Source organism: Petaurus breviceps, unplaced genomic scaffold, assembly GCF_028583685.1.
Source record: "Petaurus breviceps papuanus isolate PSGF00001 unplaced genomic scaffold, PetGlider_PUasm1.0 140, whole genome shotgun sequence".
In the NCBI taxonomy this organism is placed as follows: Eukaryota; Metazoa; Chordata; class Mammalia; order Diprotodontia; family Petauridae; genus Petaurus; species Petaurus breviceps.
The window spans coordinates 46343527-46356565 of record NW_027185698.1 but is presented as its reverse complement, the minus strand read 5'-3'; the positions used below and the strand labels follow the sequence as shown (position 1 = coordinate 46356565).

The window sequence follows — 13039 nt, the reverse complement described above, 5'->3', positions numbered from 1 at the left end:
TGTGTTAAGTGTCTGAGGCTGGAACTGAACTCAGGTTCTCCTGACTCGGGGGCCAGCGCTTTACTCACTGTGCCACCTAGCCTCCCCAACCTTCATTTTTCAAGTGAGGAAATTGAAGCCCAGAGATTTTTGTGAATGCCCATGGTCAGACAGGTGGTAAGTGAGCTAGGATTTGACCGCCTTTCCTCTGATTAGAAATCCTGTATTCTTTCCACAGTCCAACACCATGCTGGAAAAACTGTGGCTGCTGCCTCCCGGAAGGTCAGGATTCTGCATTTTAAGAAACATCTATGCCTTTTCCACATGAAACTCTCGTGGAAATAAGACTCACATTTCCTGGCCTTATTTGCCCTTTGGGCAAGAAGGGTCCAATGGAAGCATTTCAGTGCCCAAAGACTGAGATTCGTTAAAAGCTACCATTTCCATATGTTCTTTTTTGGAAAACAACAAAGATAATGGAATGAGATTCTGTGTGCACTTAAAATTGTTTCTTAAATATGTAAACTAAGTTAAGAATTTTTTTTAAAAGAATAATTTATTGGATTTGTTTTGTGTGTCATTATGAAAATATTTGCATTCTAGGCTTTTAAAAAACATTTATTGAGCATCTATTGACTCATCAAATTGAGAAATTCATGAATATAATTCCTTGAGCTAAAGGTCCCCATATATTATCTTTGTAGCTGCAGTGCCAAAAATGGTATATAGGAGGTGCTTAATCAATAATCTTAAATATTTATTCATTCATTCAAAAACAGAAGTCATGAGTTATCTGACCTCCCACTAAGAGAAAGGATTGTTCAGGTCATGACCAAATTTAATAACCAGAGGTTAAATAAATTAATACAGTAAAGCATTGTACAGGGCGTTAAGAGCTGCCAAGTCTAGGGGAAATAAATGGTACTTTGGAGAAAGCACTGAGTTCTGAGGCCAAAGACTCCAGATTAAACAGCATCTCAGAAGTTTGCTCTCTGTCATCTTCATCCTGTCCTTACAGGTTCCTATTCTGTCAAACAAAGTTCATAGTTGCACTACTCACTTCACAGGGTAAATATGAGAAAAGTGAGAGGATTGAAGTAGATGATGTCTGAGGCTTCTCACCCCCTGAATATTCTGAAACGATGAAGTAAAAAAAATTGGCTTAATTTTTTTTGATTATTTATTTTTAGTTTTCAACATTTATTTCCACAAGATTTTGAGTTACAATTTTTTCTCCGTCTTTCCCCTACCCCCACCCCAAAATAGCAAGCCTACTGAATATCCCTTCTCCCATTCTATTCTCTCATATATGCTTCCCTATCATGCCCCTAACATTCTAGTAGGGCAAGATGGATTTCTATACCATAGTGCCTGTATATCTTATTTCCCAGTTGCATGTAAAAAACAAATTTTTTTTAACATTTTTTTTTAAACTTTTTGAGTTTCAGATTTTTCTCCTTCTTCCTCCTCACCTGCCCCCACTGGAAGATAAGCAATTCAATATAGGTTGTACATGTGTAGTTACCCAAATCATTTCCATAGTAGTTATATTGTGAAAGATTAAATATATTTCCCTCCATCCTATCCTGCCCCCCACTTATTCTATTTTCTCCTTTGACCCTATCCCTTTTAAAAAATGTTTGCTTCTAACTACCCTCTCCCCCAATCTGACCTCCCTTCCATCCTCCCCTTTCTTATCCCCTACCCCCCTATTTTCCTGCAGGGTAAAATACCCAATTGAGTGTGTATGTTATTCTCTCCTTAAGCCAAATTCAATAAGAATCAGGTTGTCCCATTCCATTTCACCTTCCTGCTCTTCCCCTCCATTGTAACAGTTTTCTCTTGCCTCTTTTATATGAGATCATTTACCCTAATCTATGTCTCCCGTTCTCCTTCTCTCAATTCATCTCACACCTTTAATTTTATTTTTTAGATATCATCCCTTCATATTCAACTCATCCTGTGCCCTCTATGTATACATGAACATACATATGCCCACACTGACATATTTATATATACATATACCCTTCTATACATACATATGTGTGTATACATATATACATACAAATATATATTCCCTTCAACTATCCTCATACTGAGAAAAGTCTTATGAGTTAGAATTATCATTTTTCCATGTAGGAATGTAAATAATTCAACTTTAATAAGTTCCTTAGGATTTCTTTTTCCTATTTACCTTCTCATGCTTCTCTTGAATCTTGTAATTGAAAAGTCAAATTTGCAGGGAAGCGAGGTGGCACAGTGAATAGAGCACCGGCCTTGCAATCAGGAGGACCTGAGTTCAAATCCGGCCTCAGACACTTACTAGCTGTGTGACCTTGGGCAAGTCACTTAACCCCAGTTGCCCTGCATTTCTCCCTCCAAAAGGCAAAAAAAAAGTCATATTTGCTGTTCAGCTTTGGTTTTTTCATCAAGAATGCTTGAAAGTCCTTTATTTCATTGAATGACCATATTTTCCCCTGAAGCATTATACTCAGTTTTGCTGGGCAGGTGATTCTTGGTTTTAGTCCTAACTCCTTTGACCTCTGGAATATCATATTCCAATCCCTTTGATCCCTTAATGTAGAAGCTGCTGGGTCTTGTGTTATCCTGATTGTGTTTCCATAATACTCAAATTGTTTCTTCCTGACTGCTTACAGCATTTTCTCTTTGACCTGGGAACTCTGGAATTTGGCTATGATATTCCTAGGAGTATTCTTTTGGGGATCTTTTTCAAGAGATGATTGATGAATTCTTTCAATTTCTATTTTTCCCTCTGGTTCTAGAATATTGGGGTAATTTTGCTCGAGAATTTCTTGAAAGATGGTGTCTAGGCTCTTTTTTTTGATCATGGCTTTCAGGTAGTTCAATAATTTTTAAATCATCTTTCCTGGATCTATTTTCCAGGTCAGTGGATTTTCCCATGAGATATTTCACATTGCCTTCTATTTTTTCATTTGTTTGGATCTGTTTTATAGTACCTTGATTTCTCATAAAGTGATTAGCTTCAAATTACTCCGATCTAATTTTGAAGGAGTTATTCTCTTCAGTGAGTTTTTGAAATTCCTTTTCCATATGGCAATTCAGCTTTTTAAGGCATTCTTCTCCTCATTGGCTTTTTGGGCCTCTTTTGCCATTTGAGTTAGTCTGTTTTTTAAGATATTATTTTATTCAGAATATTTTTGGGTCCCCTTTAGCAGACTGTTAACTCGCTTTTCATGATTTTCTTGCATCATTCTCATTTCTCTTCCCAGTTTTTCCTCTACTTCTCTTTCTTGATTTTCAAAATCCTTCTTGAGCTCCTCCAAGGCCTGTAGTCAATTTTTCTTGGAGACTTTTGATGCAGGAGTTCTGACTTCACTTTCTTCCTCCTGCTCCATGCCTTGATCATTTTTGTCCCCAAAAAATGATTCTGTGGTCTGTTTGTGTTTCCTCTGCTTGCTCATACTGCCAGCCAATTACTTGACTTTTGAGCTCTTTGCCATGGTAGAACTCTGCTTCCAGAATGGAGAAAGCTTTGTCCCAAGTTGCTGGGGTTTTTGCAGGTGCCGGAGCTATTAGGAGGGCACCCACTCTACAGACACCACAAGCTCTGGCACACTGGCCACACACCCAAGGACCACCACCCAAGACCATGATCCAGATCCAGGCAGGTTAGCAAGAGCAATTACCCTCTGAATGGTCGCTTGGTCCCCCTACCATCCGAAGGCCAGGAGCTCCTGAGGCAGCCAAGCAGAGGCAGCAGCTACTCCAGGCCTCCACTTTTCTCATCCCAGGGGCAGGGGCTGGATTGGGCTCTTCTCTTCCCCCGCCTTGTACCAACAGAGCTCCACACTGACCTTTTACTTTGTCTTTGGCATTTATGGGTTGGGAATTCTGGAAACCGCCATAACTGCTAGTGATTCACCCTCCTGAAGTCTGCTCTGGCCGCTGCTGGTTAGGGTGCCCTGGGGCCAGAACCATGTGGCTCCTGAGGGACTGCACTCAGCTCCCACCTCACTGTGATAGACCTTTCCTGTTGGCCTGCCAGACTGCCTTCAGTGGGAGATTTGTTTCTCTCTGTCATTTTGTGGGTTCTGTAGCTCTAAAATTGTTTAGAGTCATTTTTTACATGTATTAGAAGTGATTGGAGTGGGAGCTCACGCCAAGTTTGGGCTTCTATTCTGCTATCTTGGCTCCGCCTCCCAAAATTGACTTAATTATCAAGCCTAAATATACTTAACTGCTACCTGTGTTTTTTTTAACCCCAGTGAAATGAAGAAAATAAAGAAGACAACACATGATCTTAAATGTGTCTAAAACATTAATGTAACAGATTCACAATTCTTAAAATAATTTTCTTCACCAAATTGTTGAGTTCATTCTAAAGAAAGATGTTTGTAATTACCTGGGGAAGAATGCTTATCAGGTGATCTAACTGTAAATTAATGGACTCCATGTAATGTTCTAAATTTCACCTTAATTTCTTCTTACTTCTGGTTGTGTGTTCTCCTTTTCTCTCTCTCTCTCTCTCTCTCTCTCTCTCTCTCTCTCTCTCTCTCTCTCTGTCTCTCTCTCTCTCTCTCTCTCTCTCTCTCTCTCTCTCTCTCTCTCTCTCTCTCTCTCTCTCTCTCTCTCTCTCTCTCTCTCTCTGTCTCTCTGTCTCTCTCAAGTGACTTGCCCAAGGTCATATGGCTAGTAAGTGTCAAGTGTCTGAGGTCAAATTTGAACTCAGGTCCTCCTGACTTCAGGGCCAGTGCTCTATTCACTGTGCCACCTAGCCACTTCATGGGTTTTTTTTTCTTACTATTTTAATAAAAATTATTTCTTTCTTTTAAGGATCTGGTGAACATTGAGATGTTCTTGACAGCCAAAGAAGTGGAAGAATCTTTGGAAAGACAGGAGACCATGACTTGTTTGGCTTGGTGTCATGATAACAAATCAAGACTCAGGAAAATGAAGGTAGAGTGATCTCTTACAGATCTTCTGTTGGCTTAAATAATACCCTTAGTGCCTATATCTTGTGGCTAATACCATCTGAACTTGGAGAAGGAGGGTTACAGTATTTATGTGGACCAAATATATTTATATCCTTTTGGTTCAGTTTTTTTTCTTTTTGTTGGCAGATAATCAAATGATATGAAAACCCTATCCCTCCCTTTACCAAGGCTTGACTGAATCTCAAGAGTACTGTTTCTTCTAGGAGTGTGAGGTGTTATATACAGTGTTTATTATTATGTTGGAGACATGCTGTATGGTGTGTAAATAAGGCAGACTTTCAAAAAACCTATGGAAGAATGGTATTCTGAGCACCAGGTTATACATAGCATATTTCTATGACTATAATTGTCAAGCAAGAATACCAATTCTGTAGCCTGGTACCAGTGAAAGGACACTTTTCTCAAGACCAGTAACTGAAAATAAAAAACCATGATACACTTGCTTTTACAATTAAACTCTAATATTTAAACTTGCTTTTTAAAATACTTTTGTTATTCTAGGGCTTGCAGAAATCTGTTTTTAACTGACATTAACCAAAATCCCTGCCTCCCTTGAAAGATTTTGTTCTTTGTTTTTTAAACTAAGCGCTTCTTTAACCTCCCCCCCCCGCCCCAAATATTGTCTGAGCATTGTCTGAGTGCACTTATAACAAGGAAAGAGTGACATTCTCTGTCACTCAGGGCCGTCAAAACGAGAGCGAAACGAAGACGGGACGCAAAAGTAAATCGGCCAGTGATTCCCCTAGAGAGAATGATGATCTTGTTATGGAAACCCTAAAAGGAAAACCAGAATTGGTATGTAAATACTATCACATCCTTCTACAGCTTAAAAAAGAAAAGAAACCCTTGTATCATATTTTAGTCTATATGCAAACCATAAGAAATGGCTGTTACCTGAAGAACCTGGCTTTTCAAGGCTTTCATTTTGTCATCACCAATTTACAATATAAAAACCTGAGGGAGAAAAGAAAATGTCCCTCCCCCAAATAAGTCATTTCTGCAAGCCCTAATTATCTATTAAGTGAAACTCTGAAAGAACAGAATTGGGAGAAAAAGAATCTTACTTGACTGCTTTGGGCAAATTTCAGCTTAGCTTGTGAGAATTTACCTATGCCCTTCTCATTCAAACTGAGCATTTAAATCCCCAAGGAGCTCCATGAATGCCCAACATAGGTAATTTGTACTCAAAACTGGAGGGAAATTCTAAGCCGACACAGAAATCAAGTTAAAGCGAAATTTTTGGGTTGCAGATTTGTACCTCTTCTAAACCATGATGATTTTTAATTTACAAAATTTCATAATGTGAAAGGAAACCTCATAAAGCCCTAAAGTGTACTTTAAAAATAATTTTAATCTAGTAAAATACTTAATAACAGCTTGACAAAATGGGTAGAGCCTGCCTCTGCAATAAAGGACTTGTGTTCAGATCCTGCCTCTGGTGATAATAAGAGGGTGACTTTGAGCAGAGTACTTCCCCTCCCTTCCCTCAGTTTCCTCATCTATAAAATGAGAGAGTTGGACTAGACAGCCTCTGAGATCCTGCCCAACTCTAAATTGGCAAGTGATTTCTGGGACTGAATATGAATTCTAGACAAACACAGAAGCAGAGGTAAGATTTTATACTTCAAGAAGGATCATATGAGATCATAGGTCAAGAAATGCCTTCTGTAACATTTATTCATGATGTTTATAACCATAGAATCTTAGAACTAGAAGGTTCAAATGTACATTCTGATGATTCTGCATCCAAGGTATATATATGTTTTGGGCATATATGGAAGTTTGTTCATTTAAGGATTAGGTAAGTTGTTTTAATTTAAATAGGCAACAATTATTTAAATCCTGATAATAAGTTTTGAGAAAAATCATAACTACAGTTAAATAAGGTAATTTCCTTTTCATTATTTAAAACATGAGTCTTGTTAAACATCACAACTTTTGTCCTTTCTCATTTTTACATAGTACTCAATCCTGTACCAGTATTAGCTGTATACTTAACCAAGGAAATCTAGGTATGTGTAACTAGAGACATGCAGAAAAAATAGAAGGGAGTATAGAGCATAGGACCCAATGCTTAGTGGAGGCAGTCAGAGAGTTTCTCCCAGTCTTATTCAACATATAGGATACTGCCATCATATAAGATACCTCCCCTTTCCCAAACATGAAAATGACCCTTGCCTTTCTAAATCCTTGCCAGAGTATAAATCAGATATGGAGTTTCTTCCTATTAGAGCAACTGAGCACATTGGGCAATATAACCATGCCTTTGTTTAAATAAACGTCTCACCTTTCAGCACCTTGTGTTATCCTGGGTTTGGGGTAGAAGAGAAAGTGAGCTTGTGTTTGAAATGAGTATCTCTTGTAATCAGCTCTCAGGATGAGGATCCTCATCACTCACAACAAAAAGAATTCTGTTCTTGGAATCATTTCATGAGCACCTAGTCCAGTGTCCGGGTGGGGTTTTGTATCAGCAAAGAGACATACCAAGTGTTGCAGGGCCTCTTGGATCCCCAAAGATGTGGAGTAGAGACTGTAAATTTTTCCTTTTCCTTAAGAAGGAGAACTTTTGGCTTTCTGCATTATTCCTTTTGAAGGCTATGAATGGGGTCCAGTGCTCAGTACACAGTGGGCACTCTGTAAATGCTGCTGACTGGTAGAACTCACCTTGGGAAAATTTGGAGGCAAAATACATCTATACAAATAATACTGATGGCTTATGTATTTTGAAAATGGATATTATTTTTACGGCTCTTTTTTTCCTGGAAATAAAATTGAAACCAGTAGGATCCAGAGGAAGTCAGGAAATAGACACACAAAACCAAGTGGAAAAGCAAACAAATAGACCAGTTGGTCTTAGCACCCCAACTCTACATAGAATGAATGGAGTGCCTTGAAATTCTAAAATCATTACATTGAAGAAAAGTAAGCTGTTCTGTATGTCACAGTGTGCAAAAGCTTATGAGACAGAGCTGTAGTCAGACTTGATATAGCCAGGCCAACAACACACACTTGAGATGTAGGATATTTCACATTCACTCAGCACCCCCCAGCCTATTTGTGGTTTGAAGCCTTAGGAGTGGACTAGTTGCAAAATAAGGGCCAATAAAGAAGTTACTGATCAGATTGCTATCGAGGTCCCAGGTCTGGGACCAGAGGTTTCAAGTGAAGCTGCTGGAGACCCCTATACTAGATCATTCAATAAATAAATACCTAATCTTGGGTGGCTAGGTGGCACAGTGAATAGAGCACCAGCCCTGGAGTCAGGAGGACCTGAGTTCAAATTCGGCCCTAGATACTTAATTAACACTTACCAGCCGTGTGACCCTGGGCAAATCACTTAACCCCATTTGCCCTGCCTTCCCCCCTGCAAAAATAAAAAAAAAGAAAGAAAATAAATACGTAATCTTATGCAAACTTTATTTCTTATAAATTAATGTTGAAGCATCAACCTTCTTTAACTTGAGCATACAGAATATAGGATTTGCCTTTATTTTGTTATGGCTGATTCCTTTCCCTCTCCCCTCCCCAAACACAAAAGATTCTGATGGTAATAATGTATTAGGAACATAGTAAGGCATCGAAGAGAAGTCAGCATCTAAATCTCTTTTAATTCTAGTAATATCTAGAAGCAAAATTTCAATTTACAATGGCTTTTGAAGCTTCAATATAGAATTTATATACTGTTTTTCAAAAGGGTATGATTATTGATAGGATGCTATTAATAAATATTTTAAAATATTCAACAGCAAGTTCAGGCTTTTATTTTTAATTTTTGGATGATCTCTCACCTTTTAATGAATCTCGAATTTAAGCATCCCAGTCCTTTAGAGAAATGGCATGGTTTGAGAAAAAAAATTCTGTTGTGTTGTTATTTGAACACATTTGAACTCCAAAAGTCAAATTAATTGAAGGGCAGATTACCCTGACTTCAGTGAATATGACCTATCAGTGTATTATTTTCCTGGTCCATAAGCCTTGAGTCCTCCTTTGGGATATTTAAGTCATTAGATTTACTAACACCAAGCTGTTAAGGATTTTTGCTTTCTTTTAATTACTTTTTTTAAATGCACAAATTCTTGGAAATATCTATTGATGTTATCTGAGGTATTTCAGAAGTAGCACGCAGATAAAGAAAGGATGAATAAGACTCCATTTGAGAAGTGAAGGAAGAAAACTGTTTAAATGAGTGGTGAAAATATTCAAGGATTATTTTGATTTTCTTAAGACTTTTTAAAATAATAGATTATAATATAAAATTGCTGCTGTGGTATTTGTTTTCAGCAGGTTATATTTCATACATTTTATGACCTAAAGAGGGGTTTCTTTAAAGAAACACCTGTTTATATACTTAAGCCTCAAAAGGAATCCTTTAAAAGGTTTGGGGGTTTCAGACAGAGAGGTTGGTGGGTGTCTATTAAATTCTTATTTTTAGTTTGCTTCCTAGAATTTATTTTTTGTAGGAGTTGGAAGAGAATTTTCCTGCTGTTTTTCATTTTCTGGAGTTGAGAAAAAAAAGTCCCCATTAAATAACCCAAACCTCCAGATTCAAATACTATTTTGACTTCCTAGTCATATTAATGATAACATAACCATGTGAACAAGCTAAGCATAGCTGAGCAGCCAGAGCTGAACTACTCCTTCCAATTCTCGTTCCAAGACATTGAGGAATCCCGCTCCTCTGCTTAAATAGTCTCATTTAGTAATTGCCTTTCTACCACAAATGGAACATCTATAGCCCAGAGCTGTCCCTGCCTACCCCATCCCCCACCCTCACCCTGCTTTCTTACTGCTGTAAGGAAAAGAGAGAGCCATTCATTTCTCCAATTAGTTGATCAGCATTAGGCTATATTCCTTACCACATAGGAAAAGTAAGTAGACATTTTTGCTTGAATTTCTGGTCAGAATTCTAAGAGCTCATGTTCTCAGGTAACAAGTGGCCTTTCTTTCCTGAAGATATACAGAAGATTTAGCTGACAGTGTGTGAATTTCTGTGAGAGATGTATATATGTGTTCTTTAATGTGGATTTGGGGTTTGGCTGTCATCAAAGCACATGATATGCAGTATGTAAGCTCTTGTCTTATCTTTAATCTCAGAGCTGTCTGGAGTTCAGCCTCAGGATTCAGGAGTTCATTGAACTCATTCGACAGAATAAGAGACTGGATGCTGTGAGGTATGGAATTAAGATACTTAAAAGACCTTTCTTAATAAGATTGTGATCCTTTAAATATTGTTATTGCCAGGACTGGTAAAAAAAAAAATTCTCCCTGGCTCGTTTACTGCAATAAAGTTTCTAACAATCTTTAGCCCCTGTGTGAGACACTTCCCAGTAGTCACATAAACAAATAATTGCGTTGATTGAAACTGCTGCCCTTCCCTGTTTTCCGTATTTATGTCTGGTTGATATCAAGGGTTATGGGAGAGCTAAGGAAACTTGCTTTCCTTAACGTCTCTTCTCTTACCTCCCAATGTCTCATGGAAGCATCCTGAGTTGTGGGAGTGGAGAGAGATGGTAGAGTCTCTAGATGCCTGGGCTCTTCTTCAGATTTAGAAGGCTATTGAGTGATGAGGGAAATTCTAATGTGGCCAGTATTTTAAGAGCAGCAGTAATAATTACAGATATAGGGGGGAAAAGATAAGGAATAGCTCATTTCTTTTAGATATGATAGACCGATTTCATCCTGTTTTTCAGGTGAATGTTGGGGCCTTGCAAATTCTGTATGCAGCCCTAAATGTCCAAAGTGTTAACTATAGACTGTGTACAAAAATGACATGCTAAGCTATATTTTTGAGGCATGTTATTATTGTGATCTCTTATAATAAACTCACCCATAAAAGCAAGTTCACTCATCTAATGTACTTTAAGTCTTTTTGTGAATTGGAAAAATACTTATACTTGGCTTGTACTTAGGAGAGTTATTTCATCAGTTCCTAATATGACTGTAATAAATTAGTGCTTTATAAATGTTAAATAATGTTTATCTCAGCCATCATAAGGAGATATATAAAAAAGTTGGTATACACATTGTACAAAAAGACTCTTGGTTGCATATCCATCTTTTCAGCAGCATACTCAGTAATTATCATTAGTGGCACCTTGGCATAGCGAGGACTCTTCCCTGGGTGCCACAGTGGTTTAGATAACAGGTTTAACAGGAAAATTGGAGGTATTTGGAGCCTTAAAGGAGTGATCTCCAAAGGTGGGTGTGCACATCCCAAGGAGGGGGACCAGAGAGAAGGCTATTTATAGTGATCTAGTAAAATACAAAAAGAAAATAGTATTAGGACTGAGGAGAGGGTAGGACAGCTATTCAGTTGCTTGTAGCCACCACCTACCTTTTCTGCTCTCCTCCTGCCTCTGCTCTCTGCTGTCTGACCTGCCCCCTACATTCCTCATCAGGTGGGTTGGCAGCCACACCTAGGACTGACTGGTTCTGAGCCCAGCTTTGCGAGTCAGCACCCCTGTCCTCCCTCCCCTCACCCCCTCTGCAGCAGCAGTAATCAGTCAGTCAGAATTTAAGTGCAGGCACTTACGTAGGCAGGCAGCAATAATTCCCTAGCCTATAAATCCGCCATAGCAACAGGGTATGCCTTGGACGTCTTCTAGTCTATCGGTTTTTGTACTTCTCAACAAATAATATAAAATGCAAAAATATCTTTAATTTTTTTTTGCTTCATCTTTATCTCATCTTTTTAAAAAATGTCACCATATTTTAAAATGCACATATTAGGACATAAAGATACATGTATATGCATATTTGTATACATGTTAGCTATATGTACTCAAACTTTTTACTGATGGGGTACATGATCAAAGAAATTTGAAGACCACTATATTAGAGAATGTGAGCCCTGTTCAACTAAATACCCAGTCTCCTGGCAGTTAAGCCCAATGACACCAGGATTAAGATTGTTTAGATGTGAAATTGTCATCCCTTATGTAACACCCCCAACAAGTAGTCATCCAGCCTTTTTTAAAGACCTCCAATAATGTGAAACTTCTATTTCCCAAAATATCCCATTCTACTTTTTACAGCCAGTCATTAGCGTGTTTTTTCTATGGACCTGAAAATGCCTTTCAACAAGTCTTGTTTATTGTACCTCGTTCTGTCCTCTCAGTGATCAGAATAAGTCTAATTGTTCTTCAGTGTAGCAGTTCTTAAAAATTTTACTGTAATTCTTTCTAATTGCTTCCTCCCAATCCTCCCATTCAGTCCTCCCAAGACTGAACATCTCCATCTCTTCGTGGCATGGTCTTCTTACCATTTGTCTTCTTAGCATCCTGGATGCCTTTCTCTGGGTATGTCCTTCCCCAAATGCAGTGCCAGCAAGAGAGCACAGAACTCCAGGTGTTAACTAACTAGAAAGGAGGTTACAGTGAATCTAGCCACCTCTTCTTTCTGGACTATGCCATTATTGATGTAACCCAAGATCATATTCATTCTTTTCAATTACATGTTTCATTGTTGACCTTTGGATCTGATTAAAACTGAAATTAAAGACATACTACCTAAAGTAAAATATTTTCATTTTAATGTCTAATGCTAAAATTATGTTAAGGCATTGATACAGCTATCACAAGATTTTCCATTTTGGTGATGCTTTTAAGATTTACATTGTATTTTCCTCACAGTAGGTCCTAACGGTTAGCCCAGATATTTTTATCTTCATTTTACAGAAGAGGAAACTCAAATTCACAAAGATTAAATGGTATGAGCTTCCTATAGATTTTCAGAAGTCTCTTTAAACACATGACCCATGTTTGCCCAATTTTGCTGATTTTTGGTACCCATTCAAAGAATTTAATACTTTTTTTGCCCAAGATTAATTTTTGTTGTTGAATTGTTTCAGTCACATCTGACTTTCCATGACCCTGTTTGGGATTTTCTTGACAAAAATAGTAGTACAGTGGTTTGCCATTTCCTTCCCCAGCTCATTTTACAAATAAAGAACTGAGGCAAACAGGGACTTGCCCAGGATCACACAACTGGTAAGTCTGAGGCTGGATGTGAACCCAGGTCTTCCTGACTCCAGGGCTGGCGCTTCATCCACTGTGCAACCTACATAATAAGAAAGTTATTTGCCC

The 13039-nt window shown here is 38.2% G+C and overlaps 1 protein-coding gene across 2 annotated transcripts in view; it reads left to right on the top strand.

Moving 5' to 3' along the window:
* MAEA (macrophage erythroblast attacher, E3 ubiquitin ligase) overlaps nt 1-13039 on the top strand; it is a 153960-nt gene that overhangs the window by 98988 nt on the left and 41933 nt on the right. The window contains exons 4-6 of one of the 2 annotated variants that reach the window (XM_069071477.1): nt 4795-4917; nt 5637-5750; nt 10050-10126. In XM_069071477.1, the coding sequence (XP_068927578.1) occupies nt 4795-4917; nt 5637-5750; nt 10050-10126 (314 nt within the window). The remainder of the gene's footprint in view (nt 1-4794; nt 4918-5636; nt 5751-10049; nt 10127-13039) is intronic. The other variant, XM_069071486.1, reaches the window with a different exon arrangement.